The 16,208-nt window shown below is 38.6% G+C and overlaps 1 protein-coding gene and 1 long non-coding RNA gene across 10 annotated transcripts in view; both read right to left on the bottom strand.

Annotated features, from left to right (window-relative positions):
- Positions 1-265: 265 nt before the first annotated feature.
- On the bottom strand, positions 266-8,664 carry LOC122149287. Its single transcript, XR_006162917.1, has 2 exons — positions 8,477-8,664; positions 266-1,582 (listed from the first exon to the last, which is right to left on the bottom strand). It is a non-coding gene; the product is annotated as an uncharacterized LOC122149287 (long non-coding RNA).
- A 1,130-nt stretch (positions 8,665-9,794) lies between these two features.
- LOC109080113 (guanine nucleotide exchange factor VAV2-like) overlaps positions 9,795-16,208 on the bottom strand; it is a 156,731-nt gene continuing 150,317 nt past the window's right edge. For 4 of the 9 annotated variants that reach the window (XM_042778874.1, XM_042778876.1, XM_042778872.1 and 1 more), the window contains 4 exons: positions 15,394-15,517; positions 12,178-12,264; positions 11,723-11,877; positions 9,795-11,642 (listed from right to left, as the gene is read on the bottom strand). In XM_042778874.1, the coding sequence (XP_042634808.1) occupies positions 11,595-11,642; positions 11,723-11,877; positions 12,178-12,264; positions 15,394-15,517 (414 nt within the window). In that variant the 3' untranslated portion in view covers positions 9,795-11,594. Of the gene's footprint in view, positions 11,643-11,722; positions 11,878-12,177; positions 12,265-13,223; positions 13,581-15,393; positions 15,518-16,208 lie in introns of those variants that run through there. The other 5 variants (XM_042778873.1, XM_042778881.1, XM_042778877.1 and 2 more) reach the window with 3 other exon arrangements.

Genomic DNA, 16,208 nt, shown 5'->3' with positions numbered 1-16,208 from the left:
AACATCTAAGATTTGAATACTTAAATGCTTTTTAAATGTGTTTTTGGTTGTAGGACAGCAGTTACACCAATTCTGTAGAATGGCCTATATATGACGGCAGTTTACACCAATTCTGTATATATATATATATATATATATATATATATATATACCTCAGGTCCAGTATGTAAATTGCTGTCTAGAAATGTGACAGCAATCAAAAATAGTCTTACAGCATGGCTATAAGTTAGGTCATAACTTTACAAGATGTTAAAAAAAGACCAAGTTTTTATGGATATTTCAATGTATTTATTAAAAGTTCATAATCTTTATTTACCATTTAATTTTCTCTGATATTCTCAAGAAAAGCAAAGATGCTAGCATGTTATTAGTGTACCGATCCCTCTGGCCCACTGCACAAGCAAACAACCACAATAAAACATGCATTTTGTATTAAAATTCCTCTTTCAGACACAAAGCAGCCCTATTCAGCTCTTATTAAAATGTAATACTTGCACATGAGCTTTTATTTGTTTGCATGGTAATTAGCATAACACTGATTGCTAGCTGGTTAGCTGCAGGTGTGGGGTTTCACTTACACCGTCAGGCACTACTGAACAACTCAAAAGAGGGCATTGAGAGTCTCTTTACCTTTACATAAAACACTCAGGCAGAGTGGTACAGTATAAGAGAGCTCAGGTACAGTCCCAGCAGCCCATGCTCAGCCAACTCACTCCTCGTCCTCCAGTGTTCTTACATGACGCCTCTGTTACGCAGGCCTCTATGAATAGCATAGAAACATCTACGAAATCATGTCAAACCATGTGGCCCAATCTGTGATTGATCGCTGTGGACAGTACAAAGTATAAACAGTGTTTCGTCTCCAATTTTTTTCCCTCATGCCGTAAGCAAGTACCTCTGCTCATTCCTCTGACGTGCGTTCTCTAGAGTCAGCACCGGGACGCTCTCCTGGCTGGAGGGAACCTTGCATGCTTTGCAGAGAATCAGTATCAGAACCAGTATGAGAAGAGCTACCAGGATGTTACATGCTATGGCCACCACTGCAGCGGTGGACAGTCCCGTAATGGAGATGGAGTCTTCACGGCCGCATAGCTGCATTGCTCACACAGAGACGGCCTCCCTCCCTCAGACCAGCTGTCAGCCCCAGAAGACAGCACTCTGATCTGTGACCTGTGAAGCTCAGCGCTTCAAAGCCCCGCTCGTTGATGTCATCATCAATCTGCTGTCATTATTTGTCACCCAGAGGTCCTCCTGATCGTCTGATCCTGTGTGAACAAGTGCATCCGACTTTTCACATCTCTTATGTTCACAGATCAAGGGCACACTGTGTTCCAGTATCAGAGGAAGACTATGAAACTGGATGATGGATCAAGAGTGAAAAGTGATAAATTTGTAATTTTTTTATGGTCTTAGGAGCTCTTACATTAAACGACTGTACAACATCGCTGTCGTTCACTGGTGGACTTCTTTTATCGTTGGCTCAACTTTGTTCTGAGAGGTAGGTGGCAAGGGACAGCAGGGTGGCTTTCTTTTGGATGAGGTCTTGAATGCAGTTACCACCATTCATCTTAGACTTCCTTTCCTATGTGACAGAGAGAACAAGGATATTTAAACAGGTATCACAATACTGTATTTCATAAAATCTGCTTTTCTGCATAAAAAACAAAAAACTGGATTGTGTGTCACACAATGTAGTCAGCTTTTTGATTTTGTTCCAGTTTTCTATTATAGGTGCCAGAAGCTCAGTGGCATTATTCACAGAGGAGTCATTGGTGTGAGAAAAGAACTGCCTTAAAACCCATTCTTTTCCTGGTGTGCTCAGTGAAGCCTTCACGAGCCTCTGCCTGGTTTCTGTCTGTCTCTGAAACTCCTGTCTGAATGCACAATGGATCTGGCATTGCTTTCAGACACACACACACACACACACACACACACACACACACACACACACACACACACACATATATAAAGAAGACTACATGCTTATGCTCCACCTGAAAAAAAACAAAAAAACAAACATTCTCAAGTCAGTCGTGGTAAAATAACAAATATTATATGAGAGGATGTTTTGAGCCAGTATATGATTTCTGTTCTGTGTAGCTCATAGATTGTAGTGGGAAGTCCTAGCAGGCCCACTCCTCCACAGTTCAGCCGTGTGGAGAGGGGCACAGAAATCTGCACTTTGCAGTGAGTGTCTCTGAAGAGGGGCTCCTCCTCCACAAGCACATTTACACACATACAGCTACATGAATAATTCATTCCCTTCACTTAAACTAAGTTTTATATCAAAATGGTATGGTCAAAGAAATGCAAATTCTGTCATCGTTTACTCTCCCTAATGTCATTCTTACCACTTTTTTCTTTTATGAAATGGAAAAGATTTACTAGGATATATCAGGGGCCCAAGTTTTATTTATTGTGTGGGTGCCCTCCTCTGTGAAATCTCAGCCCTTCAGCAACAGCTGAAGACATGTGAATTGTGTCAAATTTCAACAAGTTTGACACTGACGCAGAACGTTATTGTGGATGCTCAAATGAAATTTAAGAGCTAAATAATTATAATAATATAAACTTATCATATCACTTATTGGAATATAGTCCGAATGTTGTGTGGTCCCCTTTTTGATAGGATAAATATTAAAATTCTGGCCAGTCCCGACAAGCTGATAATTTATGTTATGTTATGATGTTAATTGATAAATGGCCAATTTGAAACAACTATTTATTTCATTATTTTCTGTTTGAATATATTAAAAACAAAACTAAAATCTGCACAGTACAAAACAATAACAGCAACAATAGGGATTGGTTGACAGTATTGAATTCTCAATTTGAATCGTTTCTCGTAACTAAACATTTGTATTGTGCCTCCCCTCCAATAAACCACAATAAGATTTGTACTCTGTTATTTTTTATATGAAACAAAGCCTCACCTTTCAAATTTGATCAATTTAAAAAAAAAAAAAAAGAAAAAAGAAAGAAATTCAAATAACAAAATCCGTTTTTGGAGCTCTTTAATGTGGCGTGAAAGATCTCTGTTCAAGGCAGCATAGCACACATGAACCTATCATCTTCTCTTTACTGTTAGTTACAGCACGAAATAAACATGCATGAACAACATTAGAAGGTATGTTGAACAATACATTACATAACTTGTATCATGTCTCATCTAATCACTTAATCAGTTTCAACTGCTGAAAGACATTAGCAAAACAGTGTGAAAACAATATCTCACATAACATTTACCGCAGAAAAGTTATTAAATGACCACAGCTCAATAATTTGCTAGAAAAATGAACCCTAGAGATGAACATTTCAGTATATTCACTATATTACATACTCATTTTATTTTTACTTAAACAGTTCTTCACTATTTGATGTGTAAGTTTGAATAAATCTGTCATCAACAAAGTTTTTATGACAGCTACTAGAAAATGTACACCTACCATACCTGATTTATATCTAAATGAATTGATCGTAAAATCGAATAGTGAAATTTGTGTCAATACCCAGAATAGGGGAAATAAGCATTCATACACAAATATCCAATACTGACCAATATTGATGAATGAAAAAAATTTTTGAATAGAGTCTGATAATCATTTTGGTACTGATATACTATACATCCTTATTTCTGGAGGCCCTGGTCACTATATGCTTCCACTGAATTGGGAAAAAGCATAGTGAGCCTTCTTTAGAATATACTTAGGGAATATTTTGGGGGGAACTATCTCTTTAAATGCACAAAAGCAAACACACAAGTTAAGACTCACAAAGCCCATGCTTCCCTTCATGCCCCAGCGAACCCATCTCAAATGAAAGTGTGTCTAAAAGGGGACATTGAGAAGATTAGAGCACTCTTCCACAAGGCCCATTTCCAACAAAACTGAGTCAACCTTCCGTCCAGTCACACAAGGAAGGAGAAAAACAGCGAGGTGCCAACAGCAGGGATGGAGACTCGCCAACATCTGCTGTTTTTGACACAACAAAATCTCAGAAGCTTCCAAAAACGTGTACTGTAGCTTTTAGTTTACCCCCATCCACAACAACAGAGCTTTACCTTCCCTCTAATCATCAAAGATTGATTTTGAGTTGATTATGAATCATCTGCCCGTCTTGTGAACCAGCACAGCTGTAAAGAGAGGGCTGTGTGTGTTTACAATGCAAGAGGAGACTTCACTGCCTCGCTGTAGGGAAATAATGGTGGGATGTCAGAGGTCTCATTTCCAGAAAAGGCGAATGAGGAAGGGAGGGTGGGGGGTTTTGGGTTGGGGGGGATGGGGTCATGCTAAAAAGCTGTCAGGGACAAGTGTAACATACACTGTGTAATTACACAGGCCCCATAAAGAGTCTGTTACAAAAGTGCTTGTCAACCATACACAATGAATTTTACTCATAAACCCACCCTCGACATGCCTCACATCGACTGCCAGACAGCATATTATAACCGAGATGCTTTGAGAGAATACAGCAGTACTATTCTGGGTGTCATTTGAGCAGAAATGTGTACGTGTGTGTGCTGCTAGTGTTATCCTGAACTCATTTCGTTGTAAGTGGTGGGTGGCGTCCACAATAACTGTGCAAACCTCCTGAGAGTCTCCTAGCTGAGGTGACTCTCATTTATTAATATACCTCAAACTGCCTTAAGCCACTTAATAACAAAGGGCACTTTACTCCTAACCTCCTTTATCAGAGGAGTTTGTTTGCTGAAATCAAACAAATTAATTGGGGAGCGACTTTACGATGCAAACCATACTTATGCAAAAAGGGTGCTGGGAAATGAAATGGATAAAACACTCCTGTCCTTACACATGTATTTTTTCATTAGTCTGATGATTCACACAGCAGACATTAGGTCATATAAATTCTGCCTCTAGACACACATCCAGGGCTTCAGATGAAAACAATGTTGTGCCATAGAAATATCACTTTGTTTAGAGGAACATTTTTGCCTTTTATAGATAGATAGATAGATAGATTGATGATAGTTGTGTGTTTACAGGTATCTATCTATCTGTCCTATTAGATAGTTGTGTGTAGGCACTGAAGAGTAGGTACTAGTCATGTGTTTACAGATAGATAGATAGGCAGGCCTATATCACAGTAATGCTGATTGATTAATTCACACTGCTAACACACAAGCAAAGCTGAGACTGAGAATATTTGTTTTTCAAAAACAGTGCATAAGAGTAATTTCTTTGCTAATTGGACATCACGGCTCATGATGTGTATGTTGCTGTTTGTAGATAACTGCCCTGCATGTGATGATATGATATCTGACAAAAAAACGCTCATGGATGCATGCAAAGTTGACCAGTCTTTCGCTATTAGCGGCTAGATTTAATTACTGGCACATTTATGACAATTAGGTCCATTCAAGAGTAGATGCAGACTAGAGCGCTGAATGACATCCCAACTCAATTCAGCGTCAAGCTCCAGAACAGGAAATAGATGTCCCATTCATTGTGGGGGAGCAGAAATGCACACAGATTGTTACCCAGAACGGCAGTTCTCCAAAGCCAGATGGAAACTGCCATGGGCATGGTGGGTGTGTGTGTGAGATTAAATAAGACTTCATAATAATGCCTTATATTGCATGCAACATATTCAGCATGCAACGTTTTCCTATGTAGCTATTCATTTGGACACAGTTTTTACTGTGGCATGCAGCATAGCCATGGTGTTTAATATAAAACATCAGTATTTTTGCACGTCATGAGGTATGTTTTCCCTTGATTATTGTTATAGCTTGTAGTAAAGCCTTAGGCAGGGAGGGGGTTGTCTATTGTAAATCTGAGAGCTGTTCTAATAATTTCTCCTGAACTGTTTGAATTAGAAGTCACAGTGAAGAGAACTTATTTAAGCATTAGAGAGCAACATGACTTACTGAGCTCCTTTGCATCAGTGAAAATGAATGGAGTACTGATTGCTTAACGCATGTAACAAACAGACTACTCATCTGCACATTCAATAATAAGTCAGGGAGATGCATAATTCACATGATGCACATGATGCATATCGCCCTGACCGCTGGGATTTAGCATTGCCATCAGATACATCCACGAGGCAGAGCCAGAGTGGCACAGAGCTAATTCAGATCTCAATAAATGACTGGGTAGCCATCCATCTGAGATGATTTTCAATGAGTCAGTCACCCAGCGCTGGGTCTGCTCTCTGATTTCTCTCACAGGACACAACATCTGAACAGACGGAGGATTGGCATGCAGCAGCAGCATTCAAGGACTCTGGGTTTATAAGAAGTTCACAGACGTTAGCACCCTCAACCATCTGAGCAGGAAAGCTCCCTCTCATATGCACTGAAGCTTTTATGGTTCAGAAATGAGAGCTATTTTGTGCATATTGTGGTATGTAAAAATAATCAACATTCACAAAAAAGGCACTCCTCTCATAATTATTCATAAAAATCAAGTTGCATAAAGTGGCACATCTTTTAATTACTTATGCTAATTAACATTATAGGGCTGTTACAAATCATGAAAATATGCAGAGGTGGCACAGAAGCTGCATTTGAAGTGACATTCACAATGTAAAAAAAAAATTATATTTGAAGCTGTAAATAAAACAGATTTGGATTTGGAGTATATTTTACAATTTTCAGTCTTTCTACTCCTATTTCATGTTTAATTCAATGTGTTACTTTGTAATTCAGTGTTAATTATCTGTGAAAATTACTAGCAATTCAAAGCCATTATTTCAGTGTAGATGTATTTACGCAGACTACTAAATGTTGTCAGTTTAGAAAAAAATCAAATGCTACTCTATCTTTTTCCGAACTGTATTCAACATGAACGTCAATGAATAAGTGATGAATGAACTGCACTACTTGGTTGTTTTCAGAGATGGTGACAGATTTCTTATACTTGTGCTACAATTGTGTGGCCTGTGCTACAAACCTTTCAACCGCTGTAGCACCAGAGCTACGTGCAAAAAAGTTAATGTATAGCGCTGATGTCACCATCATCAGGGAAACTACTGCAATCAGTAACGGAGCCCTGACATTTAGAACTTACAGAAAGATAGATGTAAAGCAAATGGCAAACAAAGTGAGGAAAGGGCGAAGCGTGACATTAAAAGCAGCGTTATGGACTGCATCAAAATGCCACACCATATCACTACTGTTCTGCTGTAACCGACACTGTCTCCAAACACGTTCTGTTTTGGTGGCACAGCCTCAAGGGTGGCTGTGGTATAAGTCAGGTCCCCCAGCAGCTGTATGTGAATAGGGGTTTGGATGTTGTGGGTTTATAATGGAGATATTTGAACCAGTTTTAAGAAATCTGTCATCATTTATTCACCCTCAAGCTGTTTCAAACCTTTGTGTTTCTTTCTTCTGCTGAACACAAAAGATGATATTTTGAAAATGTTGGTAACCAAACAGCTGCTGGTAGCCAATGACTTCCAAAGTATGGAAAAAATACTATGGAAGTCAATGGCTACTATAATTATTACTAAAATATCAGTAAAATATTTGTGTTAAATTGACAGATTGACAGAAACTCGCGCTGTCAAATGAAGAGATTACATTATTAATCTCATGATTTCCCCCTGGCATACTCTTGAGGGTCCACAGACCAGTTTGAAATCTCCTGTATCAGAGTTCAGTTAATGTTCCTATCGCATAAAGAACTTCTTAATCATTACGCGTGAGACTTAAAATTATGCAAGCACTTCCCTACCTATTTGTCACAATTTTTTTTTCTATCAATTTGCATACTATGACTAAAGTTCATTTATAATAGTAATAATACGACTAAGAGTAAGTGTGACTTTTATCTGTGGAACACAATTTGCTTTTTACGTTTTGGACCCCATTGGCTTTCACTGAATGGACGAAAAGCAATTTAAATTTATTCAAAGTATCTTTTTGTGTTCCGACGTGAGAATGAATAAATAACGCTTATCTAGACAGTAGCCTACTTTAAGTCTTACCTAACCAAACATGCTGTCTGAGACGCGTTCATTCAGGACGTGTTCTTGCTTTTAAAATCATCTAGACATACTTACATAGAGAGTGGAACTGACCGCGTGAGTCTCAAGACTAGTTTGTGAAAGTTGAACTAGCTTTAAACACCACGCTTGTGACGCGAGAGGCGACGCGACGGTGAGCCGCGTGTGTAACCTAGGCTATATAGAAAATAACTATAAAAAATATTACCAGACAGAACGAGTCCTCTATGGACGTCCCTTAAGTAGACTGCGCGCTAGGTTTCTTATTTGTATTGTGAAAATCGGTTAAATAAAGCGATTACCTGTAAAAGATCTCGCGCAAAAATACCTCAGACAATTACGTTGAAATCGAACCTTCTAAGAGCGGTATCACTGGAGACGAACGATCAGAAAATAATGCGCAAAAACACATTAAACCAAAAAAGCAAGTCGATTTAGCAACATCCGAGACTTCCCGCAGTGCACATAAATGTTCATCATGGCGCAAATAAGCACTTTAAAGACTTACCCGATAAACACAAGCGTGATGTAGCTATACGCGGTTTCAGAGGAGTACAGCACTCCACAGTACCTGTCTGGATGTGATGGTCCATGAGTGTGAGACAGCAGCAGCAGCAGCTTGAGATGAGCTCGGTGACGCGCGTCAATCCCTAACCAGGGGACGCACGAGGATATGCTGCGAAGACGATTGGGAGACTGAGCACTGTGATAAAAATGGATTTATATATATATATAATATATATATATATATATTATATATATATATATATATATATATATAATAAAAAAAACCCTATACACTACATTGAGATATTAGTGCGCAAAATAACAGCGCTGAAACCGGAGTAAATCATTTAGCACACGTTTTTTTATAAACTGTGGACCAGCTTGATAGTCAACACTACCCCTTGAGGTCGTAATGAGATTCTGAAAGTTTAAATTGATTAAAGGATTAAATACAAAATCCTTGATCCTGTGATATTACTAAGAATGCCGGATCCCACTTTGAATAATGGATATATTCTAACTTTAATAGCAAAATTAATAAAGTGTTGGTAACAGATTAAACCGTGTACTGATTAGATACCTATTAGTTAGGTACAGCTAATCCAGCATCCCCATCGTCATGAGCCTATTTATTTTTCTTTCTATTTTATGATTTTGAAACCTCAGCCTTATAGAAAAATGGATAGATCTTTAGTCATTTCAACATTAAAACTCTCCATGGGCATTTTAATAAAGACACAATAAAATATGTGTCAATAAAATATCTTGTCTGGAAAACAGCTGATAAACCTCAGCCTAACTGTATTCCCTGAGGTAATTAGGAAAAAGAAAGCTAGTTGAGTCTGACACAAGCTGTTCTCAAGATCTCCTTTAACGCGATGTGCCAGTGCTAATGATCATCCTCACATAAGACTTATCACGTGAAGATTGTTTCTTTGTAGTTCTTTTTATTCTTATGGAACTAAGATGAAGAAATGCCATGTTTCTTCCTCCTTCTGTCAATTGGTGCTGCGTTAGTTGGTGAACAGATTTATTAAGGTGGAATTGATCTTATGAGCAGGATAGATGTGAGATCACGCACAGATAGTCACACATCCTTAAATACAACCCATAATATTGGGGGAAAATGTATGGACAACTGTAACCATGTATGAAGGACCAGTCTGATTGTTTCACAGGATAAGTGAAAAATATTTATCTCAAAATCAAGGTGCTTTCTGTCATGAAAAAGCAAGTAACTTGCCTCCCCCTAGTGGTGATTAAAAACGATTACATCGGAGAATGTTCTGTGGAGTATCATAACACGACGACACCACAAATAGACAAAAAAGAAATATTTATTTCATGATAGAACTGACCAATCAAAAAATGCACACAATTTCTTTTTTTTCTTTGTAAGATCTTAACCCCCCCCAGGATTCACGGACAGCAGTTGTAATATATATGACCACATGCTATGAGTTTTTTGTCCACTACACAAACAGGTACTAAGCCCCTAAGCCAGCACTACCTTGACCTGAGCTGCACTCTTCCATCACTACAGACAGCTTTACTCAAGCCTGGAGCACGGCTAAAAACACGTCCGATGCTTTATTGCAGTCTAGCACTCTCCCATCTCGATTTATGGGTTCAATTTCTGATGGCTGACAACATCAAAAGGTTTTTCTCCAAGGACTGTATGAGGGACACATCCATGCACTTATGGAGTTTACAGGTAATGTTCAATATTAGACTTTGAGGGACCACTGCTCATAGTGTGGAGGATTTTATTTTATTTTTTTCTTCCAGAGGACATAAAAAAACAACAACAAAAAAAATGTCCAGGTCTGCAGTGTGGTGTCCTATCTTAAAAGGTCTCTGGACATATAAAGTGCACTTGGTGGCTGAGGTTCTTCAGCAGTGGGTCTCCTCGTCCACAACAGCAACAAAGTTCTGCCCTAACTCAGGGATATTTAGCACCAGTTGTGTCCACCAGTAAGGCAAGCTACTGTAATGTGGCAGGCTGCATACGAGAAACGTGGAATGGCAAAATGCATGTGCTTGTAGAAGACAAGAAAAGAAAAATCTCACAAAAACCTCTGGGTATTCATAAAAATCAGTGCACAGAACAGCATTTGGTTTTCCCTTTTCAGTCCAAATTTGGACCAGTGAGAACATGGAAATAAATGCTCATCACAGAAACAGCATTCACTGAACCTCTTCCTGAAACTCAATTGCACTTTTGCATCCTCTTGAAGCAAGAGGAAGACATGATGGTGCTCGTATCCTTCATTGTCCAAGTCAGCTAAAGCAATTCCAGCCATGACTGAATGCTTTTGGTTAGCTGCCTCTTCATTCCAGTGAGATGTCAAGCAGATCTGGTCATCTGCTCATTTAAGTTCAGGAAATGTTCAGTCTCTTTTATGGTCTTCTGGTTGAGAGCATCGGGCTGAATGGGCGGATAGGGCCATGAGAGTGCACCAATAGAGAACGGGGTTAACGCTGCAGCTATATAAACTAGACTCTGTTGGGAGTGAACTACATGTATAAAAAGGCACCGTATTTCTGGACAGGGCAGATGTATGAATGTGTATGTGCAAGATGAGTTTGAATCCATCTCTTTACCTCCACCTCTAAAGGCATTACCATTTACTAAGGCAAATTCTCTCTGTAAAGAAATGCAAAGTGCATCTTTTCTGCTCACATATATTCTTTGCGCTGCTGCTGTTGAACAAATGTTCAACACTGCATTTTAATTATAGATATATCTCTTTAATAAATTATATTTATGTGTAATTTTATACATCCCCACCCCCCAATTATACCCCTCTGACCGGCAGCGCAACTTACAGGTATTACTGTACAAACTTAAAGCCATGCTTGTCCTTTGGCCACTTCAAGGCAAAGTTCTGCTCTGTTCACAGTTTCACTCAGAGAAGTTTTCTTCACAGAAATCACACAGACATTCCGAGAAAGGGGAAAAAAAAGCATATTCGTACATGACGAAAGGAGACAGAAGTACAAATATTTATAAATTTGTAAAATATGTTTCCAGCGAAAAGTCTTCCATGAGTTGCTGCCATGGAAACCAAAGAGTCCTCTCAGAGGGCTTTTATTGGATGATCTGTGACCTCAGAGTATCACTGCACCCCCTCCTCATCGACGTACGTCGAGGGAAACCATCCAATCTGAATGGAAAATAATGGAATATATTGCTTATATTTAAATATTTGAAGCTTATTTTGAGATCATTTGCTTGCTTTATTACCCTGCCGTTGGCCTCTCCTTTCCACCAGCCTTGGTCTCCACCAATCTTGCTGTAGATCTTGACGATATCCCCTTCTCGCAGGGACAGCTCTCGCATGTCTCGAGCAGCAAAGTTGTATCGCGCCACAGCTGTGCTGACTACCCTGGGTGTGAATACTGTTCAAGGCCAGCAACATCCCAAGATTAGTGCATGTAAATTGATGGAGAGAACCATTAAATGCCTAAACAACTGATTTATTGACACTTCATGACATTGTGAGCTAGATGTGAATGAATGAAAGCTTGTGACTAATGTTGGTCTACTAATGGGAAAGAACTTTATGATTTTAAAGCACTAATGGAGCAACAATGAGACAATGATGAAAACAACCAGGAAGACATGTTGATGGAAAGATGAAGGGCTGAAAGTGAAACGGAATTTGGGAAGGTGGCATGGATGATGCAAGAGCACAGTACCTGACCAGAAGGGAGCAGAGCTTTGAGAGGAGAAGCTGAGGCCCTGAGGACTGAGGAAGGAGAAGTTGTAGGAAGCACAGGTGGCTGCTGAGACAGTATAAGGATAGAGAGAGCGCCAACAAATAAAAGAGGAAGGCCACAACAGAATTAGAGGGTAAGTTCAAGGACATGCTTTCAGAGTCAGCGAGGTGTTTGTATGTGCGTGTGAGAGAATTGGCATGTTCTGTGAAAAAGTAAGCAGAATTCTGACACAATCCAAATTCATTTTTTCAACATAAAAAAAATTGACTTTAGGAGACTTACATACTACCTTTCAGACAGCTGGAGTTAGTAAGTTTTAACACATTAACTTTAACACATTAAATGGATTGATTTTAAACTTTCAGACGGCTGGAGTTAGTTAGTTTTAACACATTAACTTTAAACCATCTGTATGCACATACACACTATCATATTTCTGTGACATTTCTTTTTCTCTATATTTTATTACTATATTGTTTTTTTATAACTTATTTTCTGTTCTCTTTATTATTAGTGTTTTTATTACCTTAAATTATATGTATGTCTGCACTGTTTGTACGTTCTGTACTGGAAGCTCCTGACACCAAGACGAATTCCTTGTGTGTGTAAACACACTTGGCAATAAAGCTCTTCCTGATTCTGATTAAAAGTAACAGTAAAGATGTGTATATTTAAAATAAATTTTATTCTTTTAAAATTTTAATTCTTCAAAAAAATTCTGGAAAATTGTATCACTGTTTCCAAAAAAATATTAAGCAGCTCAACTGTATAAAAAATGTATTATAAGAATAAATGTTTTTGAGCACCAAATCGGCATATTAGAATGATTTCTGAAGGATCATGTGACACTGAAGACTGAAGTAATGACTGCTGAAAATTCAGCTTTGCATTACAGAAATAAATTACATTTTAAAATAGATTAAAAAGAAAATAGTTCTTTTAAATTGTATTAAGATTCACAAGTCAGAAAGAGCTTTATTGCTAATTATGTTTGCACATAGAAGGAATTTGTTTTTGTGACAGAAGCTTTCAGTAAACAGACAACAACACAGATAATAAAAAATAAAAAATTATAAATAAAAAATATTTTTTATTGCACAATGGCGAGAGCATTTAACTGGTCATGAGGTAGACTGCCTGGGGGAAGAAACTTTTCTTGTGCCTGGCTGTCCTGGTGTTCAGTGCTCTGTAACACCGACCAGACGGCAAAAGTTCAAAAAGGAGATGGCTTGGATGTGAGGGATCCGGAGCGGGTTCTCCTAAACTACACAATCATCTCCACAGTCTTGAGTGTGTTCTGCTTCAGGTTGTTAAGACTGCAACAGACAGCCAGCTGCTTAACTTCTTGTCTGTAATCAGACTCGTCTCTGTCCTGGACAAACCTGATAACAACATTAATGTTTTTGTTTTGTTTTGTTTTTTTGTAAAAAAGCTTTTTTCAGGATAGAACAGCCAGTTCGCATGCACAGTCTTAAGCACACATCTCCAGAACGCTGAATGTTTCTATAGCAACCAGGACTTCTAACAGCACCTGCAGTGACGCAATGACTTATACCGATTATAGAATGGCTCTTTTATTCAGAAGGCAGGCCTTCCGTCGATAGAGCGGCCATATTGAGGATTTTTGCACATTCAAAACTATATGAGTGACACATCTTGGGTATTCTATAGTCTTTGGTTTGGTCTGGAGGAGTGTTGGGACGATGGTGTTGAAGGCTGAACTGAAGTCCACAAACAGGATCCTCACATAGGTCCCTGGTTTTTCTAGATTTTGTAGGATATAATGAAGTCCCATGTTGACTGCATCATCCACTATGGGTGGTAAGCAAACTGAAGGGGGTCCAGTAAGGTTCCAGTGATGTCCTTCAGATAAGCCAACACCAGTCTCTCAAATGACTTCATGACCACAGATGTTAAGGCAACAGGTCTGAACCCATTAAGTCCCGTGATTTTGGGTTTCATTGGAATGGGGATGATGGTGGAGCATTTGAAGCAGGAAGTGACTTTGCACAGCCCCAGTGATCTGTTGAAGATCTGTGAAAAGATGTGGGCCAGCTGGTCAGCACAGGTTTTTAGACAGGCTGGTGAAACACCGTTTGGGCCTGGTACTTTCCTTCTCTTTTGTTTCCTGAAGATTTGACACACATCCTTTTTACTGATCCGGAGTGCAGGAGGGGGAGAGGGGAGTTGATGGAGATGCTAATTGTTTGTGTAGAGAGATGGTCAGAACGGGTGTGAGGTGTGAGGCATAGTGTTTAAAATCTACAGTAAAACTCATTCAGGTCTTCAGCAAGTTGTTGATTCACCTCAGTGCTGGGGGATGGTGTCTTGTAGTTTGTAGTGTATTTCAGGCGGCCTTTCCACACTAAAGCAATAATATTCCACAGTGTTTCAGCTTTTACTGTATACGTGATTAAATAAATGTAGCCTAAAAGAGACTTAATTAAAAAAACCTAAAAAAAAAATGATTGCCAACTCCAAACATTTAAACAGTAGTGAATGTGTACCAGCCTTCGGTTACTTTCATTGTCTGGAAAAGAACACAGTGAACATTCAGTGTCCTTTTCTGTTCAATGGAAAATATAAGTCACACAAGTTTGAAACTACATCAGTGTGAGTGGATGAACAAATCTGGGTGAATGGCTCCTTTAAGTAGCTCTTGTGTTGGGTATGGAGATCTTCAAGCCTTGCATATTCTTAGCCCCTCACAAACAGACATTGTCTTTACGCACTTACATAAAAAAATATCAGTGAACACCAGTTAAGCTTGACTGGAAAAAGAAAAGCACATCATTTTTAAAACTTCTAATGAAGCATTTGTTTATTGGAACCTATTCAGCTGGCTGAGCAAAACTTGGCCCCGGGAGCCAGAAGTCTCAGTCAGGCCTCAGCCTCAGCCAGAGTGGGCGGCTCCTTGACAACCAAGCCAAGGATGACTGACAGTTGAAATACCAGTAGGCGGGGCATACAGAATGTGAGGGCGGGACCAGCCGGCAGGATTTGTTTGTTCAGACTTCCAGAGCGTGTCCAAAGATTGTGGAAGGCTGCTGGCCAGACTGGTGGGGGCTCAATTAAAAATGTGTGCCAGAAAAAGCAAGAAAGCAGAAGAGTGAAAATAAAAAAAGGGAGAGAGAAAGGGAGCTGTAGAAAAAGAGAGATAAAAAGCTGCAGAGGATTATGGCTGCAAATGTTTACCTGGTGAGCGGGTATTGGTGCGAGAACTCAAGCGTTCCTTGGATTTGTAAGGGTATCGTAATGTTGTGTCCAACAGCTTAAAGCTCTCTTTCAGTGAATGATTCTGATAATACTCCACAAGCTCCTGTAACAAAGAAACATATCTAAAGTCACTTACAGCACTTTGATGTTCCAGATGTCTTCATCTTCATCAAGATACTGTGAAACTGTAACTGCATTTCCAGAAGAAATATCAGTATTTGCAAGGAAAAAAGTTATAGTTTTAGGTAGGCTTAGATTTTTACAACAATGCTAAATTAGCATCACACAGCTGTGCAGCGTATGACTACAGACTCACAAAAAACCAATGCAAGAAAGAAGACCAATCACAATTTAGTATGCAAATATTCCAATGACTGTTCAAAAGTTTGGTCAGTATAATTTTTAAAATATATTTTTTAGTCTCTTATGCTCACCAAAACTGCATTTACTTAATAATAATAAATAAAAAAAAAAACTATAAAAATAATATTGTGAAATATCATTACTATTTAAAATGACTGTTTTCAATGTATTTTATTTCTGTGATTGCAAAGCTAAATTTCCAGCAGCCATTACTCCAGTCTTCAGTATCACATGATCCTTCAGAAATCATTCTGATAAGCTGATTTACAGTTTTTTTTTTCAGAATTCTTTGATGAATAGAAAGTTCAAAAGAACAGCATTTATTTGAAATAGAAAACTTTTCTAACAATATAAAGTCATTTTTTATCAAATTAATGTGTATGTGTAGTGTGTATATGTATAGACACTAAAAGAAAATATCGACAAAAAAA

Source organism: Cyprinus carpio, chromosome A21 (assembly GCF_018340385.1).
Source record: "Cyprinus carpio isolate SPL01 chromosome A21, ASM1834038v1, whole genome shotgun sequence".
In the NCBI taxonomy this organism is placed as follows: Eukaryota; Metazoa; Chordata; class Actinopteri; order Cypriniformes; family Cyprinidae; genus Cyprinus; species Cyprinus carpio.
Note: the sequence above shows the minus strand (reverse complement) of the source record. Positions and strands in the feature narration are given on the sequence as shown.